The following is a 13,461-nucleotide window of genomic DNA, read 5'->3' as shown; positions in this document are numbered from 1 at the left end:
GAGGCAGGCAGCAGCCGTGGGGAAGAGCCTGGGTTTTAGTCCTACCATGTTGGGAAGCTCTGCAGAGAATGACTTGGAAACGCATCTTGGTGGAAATTACTAGAAATTGTGATGGCTTGGACTACGCTGCTAGTAGTTCAGATGGGGAGAAGTGACCAGCCTTGAAATTATTTTTAGGTTTTGCTGGAAGGGGCAGAGGTCACCGCAGCCCTTTCCTCTCCCAGTTTGTGGAAATGCAGTAAAAAGAACACAACTCCCAAGGCTGTCGAATGAAACCTACATTGCTTATGACAGTGTGTAAGATAAGGCTGCACTGTAGGCCTTGAGACTCGGAATCACTGTTGTTTTGTAATGTCATCTTTGTCACTGGATGACAAAGAATTTCTCCTTTTATTTAATTGGCAAAATAGGCCAGCTGCGGTGGCTCACCCCTATAATCCCAGCACTTTGGGAGGCTGAGGTGGGAGGATCACTTGAACCCAGGAGTTTGAGATCAGCTTGGGCAACATAATGAGACTCCGTTTCTACAAAAAAAATTTAACACTTAGCTGGGCACTGTGGTGTACACCTCTAGTCCCAGCTACTTGGGAGGCTGAGGAGAGAGGATCGCTTGAGCCCAGGAGTTGGAGGCTTCAGTGAGCCATGATTGCACCACCGCACTCCAGCCTTGGCGACAGAGTGAGACCCCGTCTCAAAAGAAAAAAGAAAAAGAAAAATAATTGGTGAAACAGCAATGATTTCACACCACTGCCTAGCTTTCCTGTTTCAGTCCAGAGGCGCTTGATATAACAGCATCTTTTTAAAGATTATCTGAAACCTGAGGGCCCTAAGTCTGATTTTGCTTATGTCGCTGACCACTTTGGATGGTTAGAATGCTTTGTCATTTAATATTCTCGCTTTTTGCCTTTCTTTTTTCTCTTTCTCTCCCTGTTCAGATGAAGTCATAACATCTCATGGTGCAATTGAACCAGATAAAGACAACGTACGCCAAGAACCGTATTCTTTGCCACAGGGTTTTATGTGGGACACTTTAGACTTGAGTAGTGCTGAAGTGGTGAGTGAGTAAAAACCTCTTAATTTCAACTCCTGCATTCACACGTTGCTTCTAAGTTGATTCTGAGCACCATGGATAGGACACTTGTTTTATCTTATAGCTCAAGGAGTTATACACGTTGTTAAATGAGAATTACGTAGAAGATGATGACAATATGTTCCGATTTGACTATTCACCCGAGTTCCTGTTGTGGTAAGTCTCATCGATCACAGATGTCGTGGATAGGTGCTGTTGACTTGGGGACTCCTGCGTCTGTTCCTGTATTCTTGGACAATAACTGGTGCCTGTTTTCTTGTCTACTGTGACCTCAGGGCTCTGCGTCCGCCAGGCTGGCTCCTGCAGTGGCACTGTGGGGTCAGAGTGTCTTCAAATAAAAAACTGGTCGGGTTCATAAGCGCCATCCCAGCAAACATTCGGATTTATGACAGGTACATGTTTAAGCTCGTCCATGCCGTTTTTATATGTTTATTTTCTAAGAATTACAATTAGAGTAGGCCTTTAAAAGTTACTGAATGCAGGCCAAGCGCGGTGGCTCACGCCTGTAATCCCAGCACTTTGGGAGGCCGAGGCAGGTAGATCACCCGAGCTCAGGAGTTTAAGACCAGCCTGGTCAACACGGTGAAACCCCATCTCTACTAAAAATACAAAATTAGCTGGGCGTGGTGGTAGGCACCTGTAATCCCACCTACTCAGGAGGCTGAGGCAGGAGAATTGCTTGAACCCAGGAGGCAGAGGTTGCAGTAAGCCGACATTGCACCGCTGCACTCCAGCCTGGGCAACATGAGCGAAACTCTTGTCTCAAAAAAAAAAAAAAATGACTGAATGCAAGCTGTCTGGTGGTCAGGGAGGTTGTGTATGTGTGGAGGCGGAGGCTTTATGGAAACTCTCTGATTGGTTTTGCTGTGAACCTAAAACTGCTTTAAAATATAAAGTTTATTAAGTAGTAAAGAAAAAAAAATGGACTGTGAATAAAAATAAAGGACAATGGTTTCTTTTTCTCTTTTTCTCTCTCTGCCTCTTCAATCTCATACATGCTCACACATATATGTATCAGAATAAATGAAGCCTTGGCCAGGCACGGTGACTCACACCTGTAATTCCAGGACTTTGGTCGGGGCCAAGGCTGGCAGATCACTTGAGGTCAGGAGTTCGAGACCAGCCTGGCCAACATGGCGAAACCCCATGTCTACTAAAAATACAAAAATTAGCCAGCATAGTGGCACACGCCTGTAATCCTAGCTACTTGGGAGGCTGAGGCACGAGAATCACTTGAACCCAGGAGGAAGAGGTTGCAGTGAGCCAAGATTACACCACTGCACTCCAGCATGGGCGACAGAGCAAGACTTCATCTCAAAAAAAAAAAAATTACTTAAAAATTTTTTAGGAGAGATAAAGCTTTCTCTCCATAGAATACATTGCACTTTTAGTTTGGATCTCCAGCCCGGAAAGTCAAAGATCCAGCTATGAAAGTCAAAGATGTCATATATAATTGGTCTCTTTACTTTTCAGTGTATTAGGTTAGCTTATTTACTGTGAAAAGCATTTGATCTCAAGGAATATTTTGTGCCAAATGAAATGTGTACCTGGAAACAGAATCAGGAACAGGATTTGAAGATCTAGGAGGTTTACTGTAGTTCAGAGCGCACCAGCTCTGGTCTGCTCAAAGCCCCTCTCAGGGATCCCAGGGGTTTGTATCACACTCCAAAGCAACATCTTATCAGATTCTGCACCAGGATGACCCAGTTATTACCATAATTTAGGAAAAACAGATCTAGAAACTTAAGGAGGGGCAGGTCTTAGTGATTCATGCTTGTAATCTCAGCACTTTAGGAGGCTGAGATGGGAGGAATGCTTGAGGCCAGGAGTTCGAGACCCACCTTGTCAACATAGCGAGACCTCATCTCAAAAGAGGAAAAAAAAAAGAAAGAAAGAAGCGTAAAGAGCCATAGCTGATCCAATTTCTAAACTGAAAACTTAAAACGGACCAAAGTCCTAAAATGTATTCAGAACAAAAGGGTTGGAGCCTCCGTGCGTTTTATAATCATTTTGGTAGGGAGATATGGGGAATAGTGTTTCTGCCTGAATTCGTGAAATGTCTAAGTGATAGAATATTTTTCTTAAATATTGTGTTAAAGAATGGCTTCAGGCCAGGCGCGGTGGTTCACGCCTATAATCCCAGCACTTTGGGAAACCGAGGCAGGTGGATCACGAGGTCAGGAGTGCGAGACCAGCGTAGCCAACATGGTGAAACCCTGTCTTTACTAAAAATACAAAAATGAGCTGGGCATGGTGGCATGCACCTGTAATTCCAGCTACTTAGGAGGCTGACGCAGGAGAATTGTTTGAACCCAGAAGTCAGAGGTCACAGTGAGCCGAGATTGCACCATTGCACTCCAGCCTGGGTGACAGTGCGACAGTCTGTCTCAAAAAAAAAAAAAAGAATGGCCTTAATGTTCTTTTTTTCTTTTTCTTTCTTTTTTTTTTTTTTTTTTTGAGACAGGGCCTTGCTCTGTTGCCCAGGCTGGAGGGCGGTGATGCAATCATGGCTCGCTGCCTCTCAGGCTCAAGTGATCCTTCCACCTCAGCCTCCCAAGTAGCTGGGACCACATGCATGCGGCAACATGACTGGCTGGTGTTTCTATTTTTTGTAGAGATGAGAGTCTCAGTGTTGCCCAGGCTGGTCTTGAACTCCTGGTCTCAAGCAATCCACCTGCCTTGGCCTCCCAAAGTGCTGAGATTACAGGCGAGAGCCACTGTTCCCAGCCTGCATTCTTATTCTTGGATATTTTCTATCATCTTATTTTTTAAAATGTGTTGGCTCTTCATTTTTAATCTTGTTTTGACTCTTAATCTTCACCATCTTTATTTCTTAGTGTGAAGAAGATGGTAGAAATCAACTTTCTTTGTGTTCATAAGAAGTTGAGATCGAAACGGGTAGCTCCAGTGCTAATCCGAGAGATCACTAGAAGAGTGAACCTGGAAGGGATCTTCCAGGCTGTGTACACCGCGGGAGTGGTTCTTCCTAAGCCCGTAGCCACATGCAGGTACCAGTACCATATTTCTACCTCAGGTCCTCCCTCTGTCAAACATGTTGACCCTCACCACTGTTCTGCTAGATGTAGTTTTTGCTGGTAGCAGAGATGGAGACTAGAACCTAGAATTACCAAGTACAGTATTCTTTCTGGTATATCATTTGCCATTTTGTGATTAAAAAAAAGTTTTTGACATTTTCCTACTAATAATGCTGGATCTATACTTTTTGTTTGTTTGTTTTTGAGACAGACTCTTGCTCTGTTGCCCAGGCTGGAATGCAGTGGCGTGATCTTGGCTCACCGCAACCTCCGCCTCCCGGGTTCAAGCAATTCTCCTGCCTCAGCTTCCCGAGTAGCTGGGATTACAGGCATGTGCCACCACACCCAGCTACTTTTTGTATTTTTAGTAGAGACAGGGTTTCAGCATGTTGGTCAGGCTGGTCTCGAACTCCTGATCTTGTGTGGATCTATACTTCTAAGTCTATTCCATGTGAAAGATGAGTGCTGTCTCTACATGGGAAAACCTAGGACATGATGATCTTAAAATTCCAATGTCATACCATTTTCTTTCCACCCCAAAGATCAGTTTTCTGCCATGCTTTGCAGCACCACCAAAGTGTCCTGAAAGTCTCATAAGCATCCACTCAAAAGCCTCAGATGTATTTGTTTGTTCAGAGTAGCAAGACCTAAGCTCTGTTTTTACAACTTCGTCTGTGCTAGTCAAGCTTTCAAAGGTTATTCCAGTGAGAAAATGATCAGATTCCCACAAGACTAACCTGTTTCTAAAACATCAGAGTTTATCTCCCCACTCCTCACCACTGTTTTTATTGACTCAAATAGGATGAAACTTAAAATTACTATATCCTATTAAATTATTACATTTGTTAAGTAAATGGAATACTAGACTTCACGGGTATATTTTAATACGAATCATTTATCCCAGAGCCTGGAATCACTGAAGAAATTTAAGCTAGTTTTCAAAAAGTTGTTTTCTTTGGTGCGTAGGTTGTAAAAGTGAAGGCGACTAATCTAGGGGATTTACTTTCATGTTTTTAAACTTTCTGATTGGCCTTTTGTAGAATCAGTGATGGTCCTTACACACTTGGAAACCTGGGTATGATTAATATTTCTTTTTTGTGTGTGTGTGAGACAGTCTTGCTGTGTTGCCCAGGCTGGAGTGCAGTGACACGATCTCGGCTCACTGCAACCTCTGCCTCCCGGGTTCAAGCAATTCTCCTGCCTCAGCCTCCCGAGTAGCGGGGATTACAGGCGCACACCACCGTGCCCGGCTAATTTTTGTATTTTTAGTAGAGATCGGGTTTCACCATGTTGGCCAGGCTGGTCTCGAACTCCTGGCCTCAAGTGATCTGCCCACCTCAGCCTCCCAAAGTGCTGGGATTACAGGCATGAGCCACCGCGCCCAGCCAATTAATATTTCTTTTGCAGTTTTAAGATTCCTCTTTAGTGAAAAAGATGAAAGGTCACAAACTCCTGAGGAACATAACTGTAGTACAAGATGTACTTTAAAGATTAAAAATTGACGGATAAAATGATGACATAGGATGAGAGCCTCTGTCTAGTACAACGTAAGTATTCAGTAAATGCTTATGTAACAGCCAAGCTGAGACAAAGAGTGAAAACTTGTAGAGTTAGAAATCAATTAGATTTTAAAACCTTTATTGTATTCCAGATACTGGCATCGATCACTAAACCCCAGAAAATTGGTAGAAGTGAAATTTTCTCACTTGAGTAGAAATATGACTTTACAGAGAACAATGAAGCTATACAGACTTCCAGATGTAAGTAAGAATGATTTGCAGTTTTTTGAAGCTGTAACAACTGACGCTTTTAATGCAGAAAAGAATTATTTGCAGGAGTGTAAAAACTGACTTGTGTGTCTGAGGAAGTGAATATGGAGCGAAAGAGATTTCATGGAACTCAGGAGCTAGGGAAGGTAGGGAGTTTGTTTGGAAATGCCAGTCTTTCCTTTTTTCCTAAAGCTCTTAAAGTTGTTCCGTTGGTAGTTGGATGAGACTGAACTCAAGGCAAGTAAGTTTTGAAATTTGGGAAATTTATGGTCTGTTAAGTAAGAAGGAAGAAAAGTCCAGGCTGCTGATTTCTTCATGCATTGAAACTCAGGAATCAAGTGTAGAGAAGAGACCCAGCGAGCGGAAATAATGTCTCATTAAATTATCATCTTCTTAAACTATCTCGTTCTCAATGTGAAAAGTTGTCTTTTTTTTTTTTTTTTTTTTTTGAGACAGTCTTGCTCTGTTGCCCCTTGAGCGCAATGGCACAATCTCAGCTCACTGCAACCTCCACCTCCTGGGTTCAAGCGATTCTCCCACCTCAGCCTCCCAAGTAGCTGGGACTACGGGCACCTGCCACCACACCCGGCTAATTTTTGTATTTTTAATAGAGATGGGGTTTCACCAGGTTGGCCAGGCTGGCCTCGGACTCCTGACCTCAAGTGAACTGCCTGCTTCAGCCTCCCAAGGTGCTGGGATTACAGGCATGAACCACTGCACCCAGCCGAAAAGTTATTTATTTATTTATTTATATATATATATTTTTTTTGAGACGGAGTCTCGCTCTGTCACCCAGGCTGGAGTGCAGTGGCACAATCTCGGCTCACTGCAAGCTCCACCTCCTGGGTTCACGCCATTCTCCTGCCTCAGCCTCCCGAGTAGCTGGGATTATAGGCGCCCGCCACCACGCCTGACTAATTTTTTGTATTTTTAGTAGAGACGGGGTTTCACCATGTTAGCCAGGATAGTCTTGATCTCCTGACCTCGTGATCCGCTTGCCTCGGCCTCCCAAAGTGCTGGGATTACAGTCGTGAGCCACCATGCCTGGCGAAAAGTAATTTTTTAATTTTTTTATTTTTTGAGACAGAGTCTCGCTCTGTTACCCAGGCTGGAGTGCAGTGGCTGGATGTCGGCTCACTGCAACGTCCGCCTCCCAAATAGCTGGAATTACAGGTGTGTGCCACCACGCCCAACTGATTTTTGTATTTTTAATAGAGATGGGGTTTCACTGTGTTGGCCAGGCTGGTCTTGAACTCCTGACCTCGTGATCCGCCTGCCTCGGCCTCCCAAAGTCCTGGGATTACAGGTGTGAGCCACCATGCCCGGCCAAGTTACCATTTTTAATAGGGAAAAATATAAATGTGCTTTCTAGACTTGGCTTTATTTGGGGCTTGGCTGGTATATTAGTTATCTATGGCCATGTAAAAAATGACCACAAACTGAGCTGCTTAAAACAACATTTATTATCACACAGCTTCTGTGGGCCAGAAATCCAGTCACAGCTTAGCTGAGTCCTGTGCTTTGTTCAGGGTCTCTCCTGAAGTTGCCACCCAGGTGTCAGCCAGGGCTGGGGTCTCATCTGAAACTTGACTAGGGAAGGATCCATTTCCAGGTTCCTGTAGTTGTTGGCAGGATTGAGTTCCTCACTGGCTGTTGGACCAAGGGCCTCAGTTCTTTGCCACGTTGGGTTCTCCATAGGATAGCTCATAGCATGGCAGCTTGTTCATCAAAGCCAGTGAGAGAGAGAGTCTACAGAGAGAATCTGCTGGCAAGATGGAAGTCAGAACCTTATGCAGGTGATTCATGAAAGTGACATCCAGTCGCCATTGCCATTTCTTTTTTTTTTTTTTTTTTTAAGATGGAGGCTCGCTCTGTTGTCCAGGCTGGAGTGCAATGGCACAATCTCAGCTCATTGCAACCTCTGCCTCCTGAGTTCAAGCGATTCTCCTGCCTCAGCCTCCCAAGTAGCTGGGATTACAGGCGTGTACCACCACGCCCAGCTAATTTTTGTATTTTTAGTAGAGATGGGGTTTCACCATATTAGTCGGGCTGGTCTCGAACTCCTGACCTCAGGTGATCCACCCGCCTCAGCCTCCCAAAGTGCTGGGATTACAGGCGTGAGCCACTGCGCCCAGCCGCCATTGCCATTTCTATTGGTTAGAACCAAATCACAGGTCCTGCCCACATGTAACAGGAGCAGATCACACCAGGCGTGAACCCCAGGAGGTGGGATCACTGGGGGCCATCTTAGAATCTGTGCACCACTGATGGGATCTTTTGTTTGAAGTGTTGCGATGTGTGAATTGAAATAAAATCTTCGGCCAGGCGCGGTGGCTTACGCCTGTAATCCCAGCACTTTGGGAGGCCGAGGCGGGCAGATCACAAGGTCAAGAGATCGAGGCCACCCTGGCCAACATGGTGAAACCCCGTCTCTACTAAAAATTAAAAAATTAGCTGTGCATGGTGGCACATGGCTGTAGTCCCAGCTACTAGGGAGGCTGACGCAGGAGAATCGCTTGAACCTAGGAGGCGGAGGTTGCAGTGAGCTGAGATCGCACCATTGTACTCCAGCCTGGCCACACAGCGAGACTCCATCTCCAAAATAAATAAATAAATACATACATACATACATACATACATGCATACATACATACATACAAACTTCAAGAATGCCTCTTTTTTTTCACTATGGGCAAATGCTGTTCCACTTTGTTCTCTCTAAATTTCAGTTTCTTGAACCTCAAGCAGCCTAGCTTATGTACAAGGAAAAGACACATTTACATGTAGCTTGGCTACAATGGAGTGAAGAATAAGGAGTTTTAGCATATATCATTGGTTTACTCACGATGATTTTCTTAAAGTGCTAAAGCTATTTTTGACTTGACTCCATTCATCAGCCTTAATATTTTTGTACAAGAGTCAATCCTCTCATGGGCATAAGCATTGATTATGAAACCAGACTGTGGCATCTTACTTCCAGTGAACCTGGGTTCCCGGTAGCAGTCCTCTTCCAGTCGTGCTGTGATAGTGACTGCCTTTCCCCCACCCATCAATTGAAGTTTATGAAGTGCTTTCAAATACATGATTCAATTTATTCTCACAGCAGCCTTTTGGAGTTAGTACTTCTTCTCCCCAGTTTACAGATGAAGAAACTGAGGTACGTGACGGTTGGCACTTAGGCGAGGATGTGTTAATATCACCAAGTGGAGGGCTTGGGATGCAGGCCCCAGACCTCCATGTTTCCCTGTTAGCTCCCTCTGCCTCTGCCATCCCCTCTAACATTACCCACTATGGGGACACCATGGCTCAGCCCCACTGAATGTGTCACTGTGAGTACATCACAGCATAAATCAAGGCAGAAAAGGACGATTGTCAAGGTGCAGACAGCTCTCATTGGCTTGCCCCAGTCTCCTTTCCCCCTTTTAAGTCACAGGAAAGGAAAGAAAAATAGAGAGTAAATTAATAGAATAAAAGAGAGATTAAAATACAGATATTATGAAATTGGAAGGTGCTGACAGCAGTCCCTTGGGTGTCTGCCTCTTGAGTTAAACTGGACAGTACTGCATATACCAGATGCCCCTTCCTCTCCTATGGGCCCAGATGGGTGATACCACTGCTAGCAGTCAAGTCATTTAAGAACATTTTTGTACCATTCAGTGTAAAAGCAAAATTATGGAATACACCTTTTGCTGTATAGATCAATCTCATTTTCTGCTTCATTGTTACTGTTTTTGCTTATAGGAGTGCCAGCCTTCTGTGTTTTTCATGGAATTTTGAATATAGGAGCTAACAATTATTGTGGCCGGTGTTATGCTCAACATTTAACAGCCGTAGTCTCATTTACCAATCACAACAGCCACAGGAGGATGGGTCCTTATCCCCATAGCACAGAAGGGGCCATGAGAACACAAGATTGACTTGCTCAGAGTCTGCTGGCCAGAAGCAGAGCTGTCGCAGGGCCTGCGCCATTCACAACTGTTACCTAAAATACTAAGGTTTCCCCAAGAAACATGCCTTACCATGCCTCCCTACCCTTTCAGTGTTTGGGGAGATTTTATTTTGTTTTGTTTTTTTGATTTGGTGTTGAGTATTTCCAAGTTCGATTTTGCGCATCTGTATCAATGAGCTGAAAGGTAATTTGATGTTGATAAAAAGCAGGAGAAGTCAGAGAATGATCCACTAAGGTCTTAGCACTGTGCTGCAAGGAGGGTGTGCTTGCTAAGACATGTCGAGACATATAAGGTGTTCTATATTTAGTGGCATTAGATGGTTTTTTTAGTGGTTAGCATTCTGTTTGCTCCTTTTTGAATCATATAAATAACCATAATCATTGCTTACATCTCTTCTCTGGAATCTTGGCTCTCAAACGGTTTGTACCACATACTTGACAGATAACACCACTACTGTTTTTTAATAGAGCTCTGAGCTTCATTTCCTTATGTACTTATAAGCAGATTTTACACAGATTTCAATCTACATAGAGGCCCATGAATCATGCATATTAGTTGGGCCATGGAAAAGGATATCTGATTCAGATACAGAGTTTGCTTATGAAACTGAGATTTTTCTCAGTTACTGGAAATGATTCTCTGTGTTTTATTGAACTCTCAGAAAACATGATCGCTTCACTATTCCATTAAAGGGAAGCTAGACATTTTAATCTAAGCCCATAGCCTTCCTACTTCTTCTGAGGACAATAGTTATAATTTGAGTGTTTGTTTTGCTTTTCAAAAGTTACTTCTTTCTTTCTTTCTTTTTTTTTTTTTTTTTTTTGTGAGACGAAGTCTCGCTTTGTCGCCAGGCTAGAGTGCAGTGATGCGATCTTGGCTCACTGCAACCTCCGCCTCCTGGATGCAAGCAATTCTCCTGCCTCAGCCTCCTGAGTAGCTGGGACTACAGCCACGTGCCACCACACCCAGCTAATTTTTGTGTTTTAGTCCCTGTTGGCCAGGATGGTCTCGATCTCTTGACCTGGTGATCCGCCCGCCTCAGCCTCCCAAAGTGCTGAGATTACAGGTGTGAGCCACCGTGCCCGGCAGTATTTCATTCTTACACAGATTATTTTAGCTATTAGTCAGCAAATGTAAATATTCTTACCCTGTTTTCTAGGACTGTTTTTTATAGCTGATACATCCTGGTGTGCTCTTATGCTTTAATGCTTCTGTAAAAATTTATTCAAAATGCTTATAAGTTGCCAAACTTATGATACTTTTTACCTGAATTTAGGCAACATATTGCTTGTCTAAATTCTGCTACTTATTTTTCTAACCTTTAGAGACCTAAGATAGCAGTTCTCAAAGTGTGGCCCAGGGACCTCTGGAAGTCCCCCAAGATCTTTGAATCTATACAGTCATTTTTTTTTTTTAACTATTTTCATAATAACACTAATATGTAATTTTTTCACTTTCATTCTCTTCTGAGTATACTGTGAAGTCTTCCAGAGGCCATGTGGCATGTATATATCTGTAATCTTTTGTTTAAAAATGTTCTGTTTTGATTTCTAATGCGATAAGTGTGGATATGCATAACCCACATAAGCAAAGCTCTTTGGAGGTACTCAATCATTATTAACAGTGTAGGCCAGGCGCAGTGGCCCATGCCTGTAATCCCAGCACTTTGGGAGACTGAGGTGGGCAGATCACAAGGTCCAGAGATCGAGACCATCCTGACTAGCACGATAAAACTGCGTCTCTACTAAAAATACAAAAAATTAGCTGGGCGTGGTGGCACGTGCTTGTAATCCCAGCTACTTGGGAAGCTGAGGCAGGATCAAATCACTTGAACCTGGGAGGCAGAGGGTGCAGTGAGCTGAGATCACACCACTGCACTCCAGCCTAGGCAATACAGTAAGACTCCATGTCAAAAAAAAAAAAAAAAAAAAAAAAAAAAAAAAAAAAAAGAGTGTAAAAGGGGCCCAAGACCAAAATATTTGAGAACTGCTGCTTTAAGGCGATCTGCTGGGCAGTTCCTTTAGTGGTTTCACAGTTGGATATTCAATGAATGAGAATTGTGCTCCCCAAGAATGTTTTGCTCTAGAAGGAAGTTGGCAAATTTTTTTTTCATTTCTGAATGTTCTCTATTAACAGATATCATATATCCTGCGGCTTTCATTAATTCATCTAATTGCTTGATATTGTTGATTGTTACTGAACCAGTAACAAAAGAAAAAAAATTCTGATATTGAGAAAGGCTATTTGAAATTTATCAAGCTAAGTCTGCCTCATAGCAGAAACGAATTTTTTAAATGACTATGATATATATTTTATATGGTTTTGGTCTTCCCACTAGCATTTAGAAGTGCTTATTTATTTCCAGTGGAGATCTGGATATTTCTGACTCATTGGTTTTGAGAGGTACTAAAAGACTAAAGGTATGCGTTGCCTGTTAAATGTGAAGGACTTAAATTCTCTAAATTTAGATTATTAAATGGTATTTTACCTGCAGTGCTTTAGACATGACATCATCATAATAGAATGGCTCATAAATATTCAGCTGAGGACTGTTGGTCTATAAATACAGAGCATGCACCTCCCATTCCCCTTTCCCCCAGCTAATCGATAATCAGTCAGCACTGTGTGTCACTGAAGCTTAGAAACCCCAGCACAGCTAATAGTTGATGACAGCTGGCACTCAAGAGAAAACCTATTTTCCTTGGCCTAGCGTGGTGGTTCGCACCTGTAATCCCAGCACTTTGGGAGGCCGAGGTGGGCAGATCACCTGAGGTCAGGCATTCGAGACCAGCCTGGCCAACATGGTGAAACCCTCTCTACGAAAAACACAAAATTAGCCGGGCGTGGTGGCAGGCGCCTGTAATCCCAGTTACTGGGGAGGCTGAGGCAGGAGAATTGATTAAACCCAGGAGGCAGAGGTAGCAGTGAACCTAGATCGCACCATTGCACTCCAGCCTGGGTGACAAGAGTGAGACTCTGTCTCAAAAAAAACCCCTGTTTTCCCCCTTGGGCTTCCACCTGGGGGCATGCAGGAATTGTGATGACCTAATTCTACAGGAAGTTTTTCCTTTAAAAATATTTCTTAAGAGTGGAACTACTAGATTATATAAAATTTTTAAAAATAATCACTTAGGGCAGAAAAAGTAGAGTCGCAATATTTATATACAGATTATTCATCTCTTAAAATGTATCTAGTGTTTCTCCAAGGGGTGGAAAACTCAGGTTTACAGAAAAAAATAAACTGTATTTCTCAGTTTAAAATTGTTTGTTTGTTGGGCTTCCTGACTTTTAGTCTCAAGTCCCCTGGCCCCTGAACAGTTCTAGAGAGCAAAGTGATGTCAGGAGCTTTTACGAGGACAACAGTTGAACAAATTCAAATGAGGACCTGTCCTGACTTTTAGGTTTTTTATTCCTATGGCTTAATTTTTTAAATTCTAAAGCTCTGGAGTAGTGATAAGACACCTACCCTGATCACCTTTACCCAGAAGATGTGGCAGGAGAGACCAGGCCGCGTCCCTGGCAGCCATTTGCCGTTAGACAAGATGGACGCTTTCAGACTGGTATGGCTGTAAACCCGTTTGCCTTTAGAAAATACTTGGCTATGAACAATGCTTGCC

The 13,461-nt window shown here is 43.3% G+C and overlaps 1 protein-coding gene across 8 annotated transcripts in view; it reads left to right on the top strand.

Annotated features, from left to right (window-relative positions):
* NMT2 (N-myristoyltransferase 2) overlaps nt 1–13,461 on the top strand; it is a 63,881-nt gene that overhangs the window by 34,094 nt on the left and 16,326 nt on the right. For 5 of the 8 annotated variants that reach the window (XR_010141482.1, XM_054521990.2, XM_054521991.2 and 2 more), the window contains 5 exons: nt 936–1,054; nt 1,155–1,246; nt 1,366–1,482; nt 3,928–4,098; nt 5,777–5,885. Coding sequence is in view for 7 of the 8 variants with exons in the window: in XM_054521990.2 (XP_054377965.1) it covers nt 936–1,054; nt 1,155–1,246; nt 1,366–1,482; nt 3,928–4,098; nt 5,777–5,885 (608 nt within the window). In the remaining variant the exon portion in view is untranslated. The remainder of the gene's footprint in view (nt 1–935; nt 1,055–1,154; nt 1,247–1,365; nt 1,483–3,927; nt 4,099–5,776; nt 5,886–13,461) is intronic. The other 3 variants (XM_054521992.2, XM_024253869.3, XM_063727494.1) reach the window with 1 other exon arrangement.

Source organism: Pongo abelii, chromosome 8 (assembly GCF_028885655.2).
Source record: "Pongo abelii isolate AG06213 chromosome 8, NHGRI_mPonAbe1-v2.0_pri, whole genome shotgun sequence".
Lineage (NCBI taxonomy): Eukaryota > Metazoa > Chordata > Mammalia > Primates > Hominidae > Pongo > Pongo abelii.
Note: the sequence above shows the minus strand (reverse complement) of the source record. Positions and strands in the feature narration are given on the sequence as shown.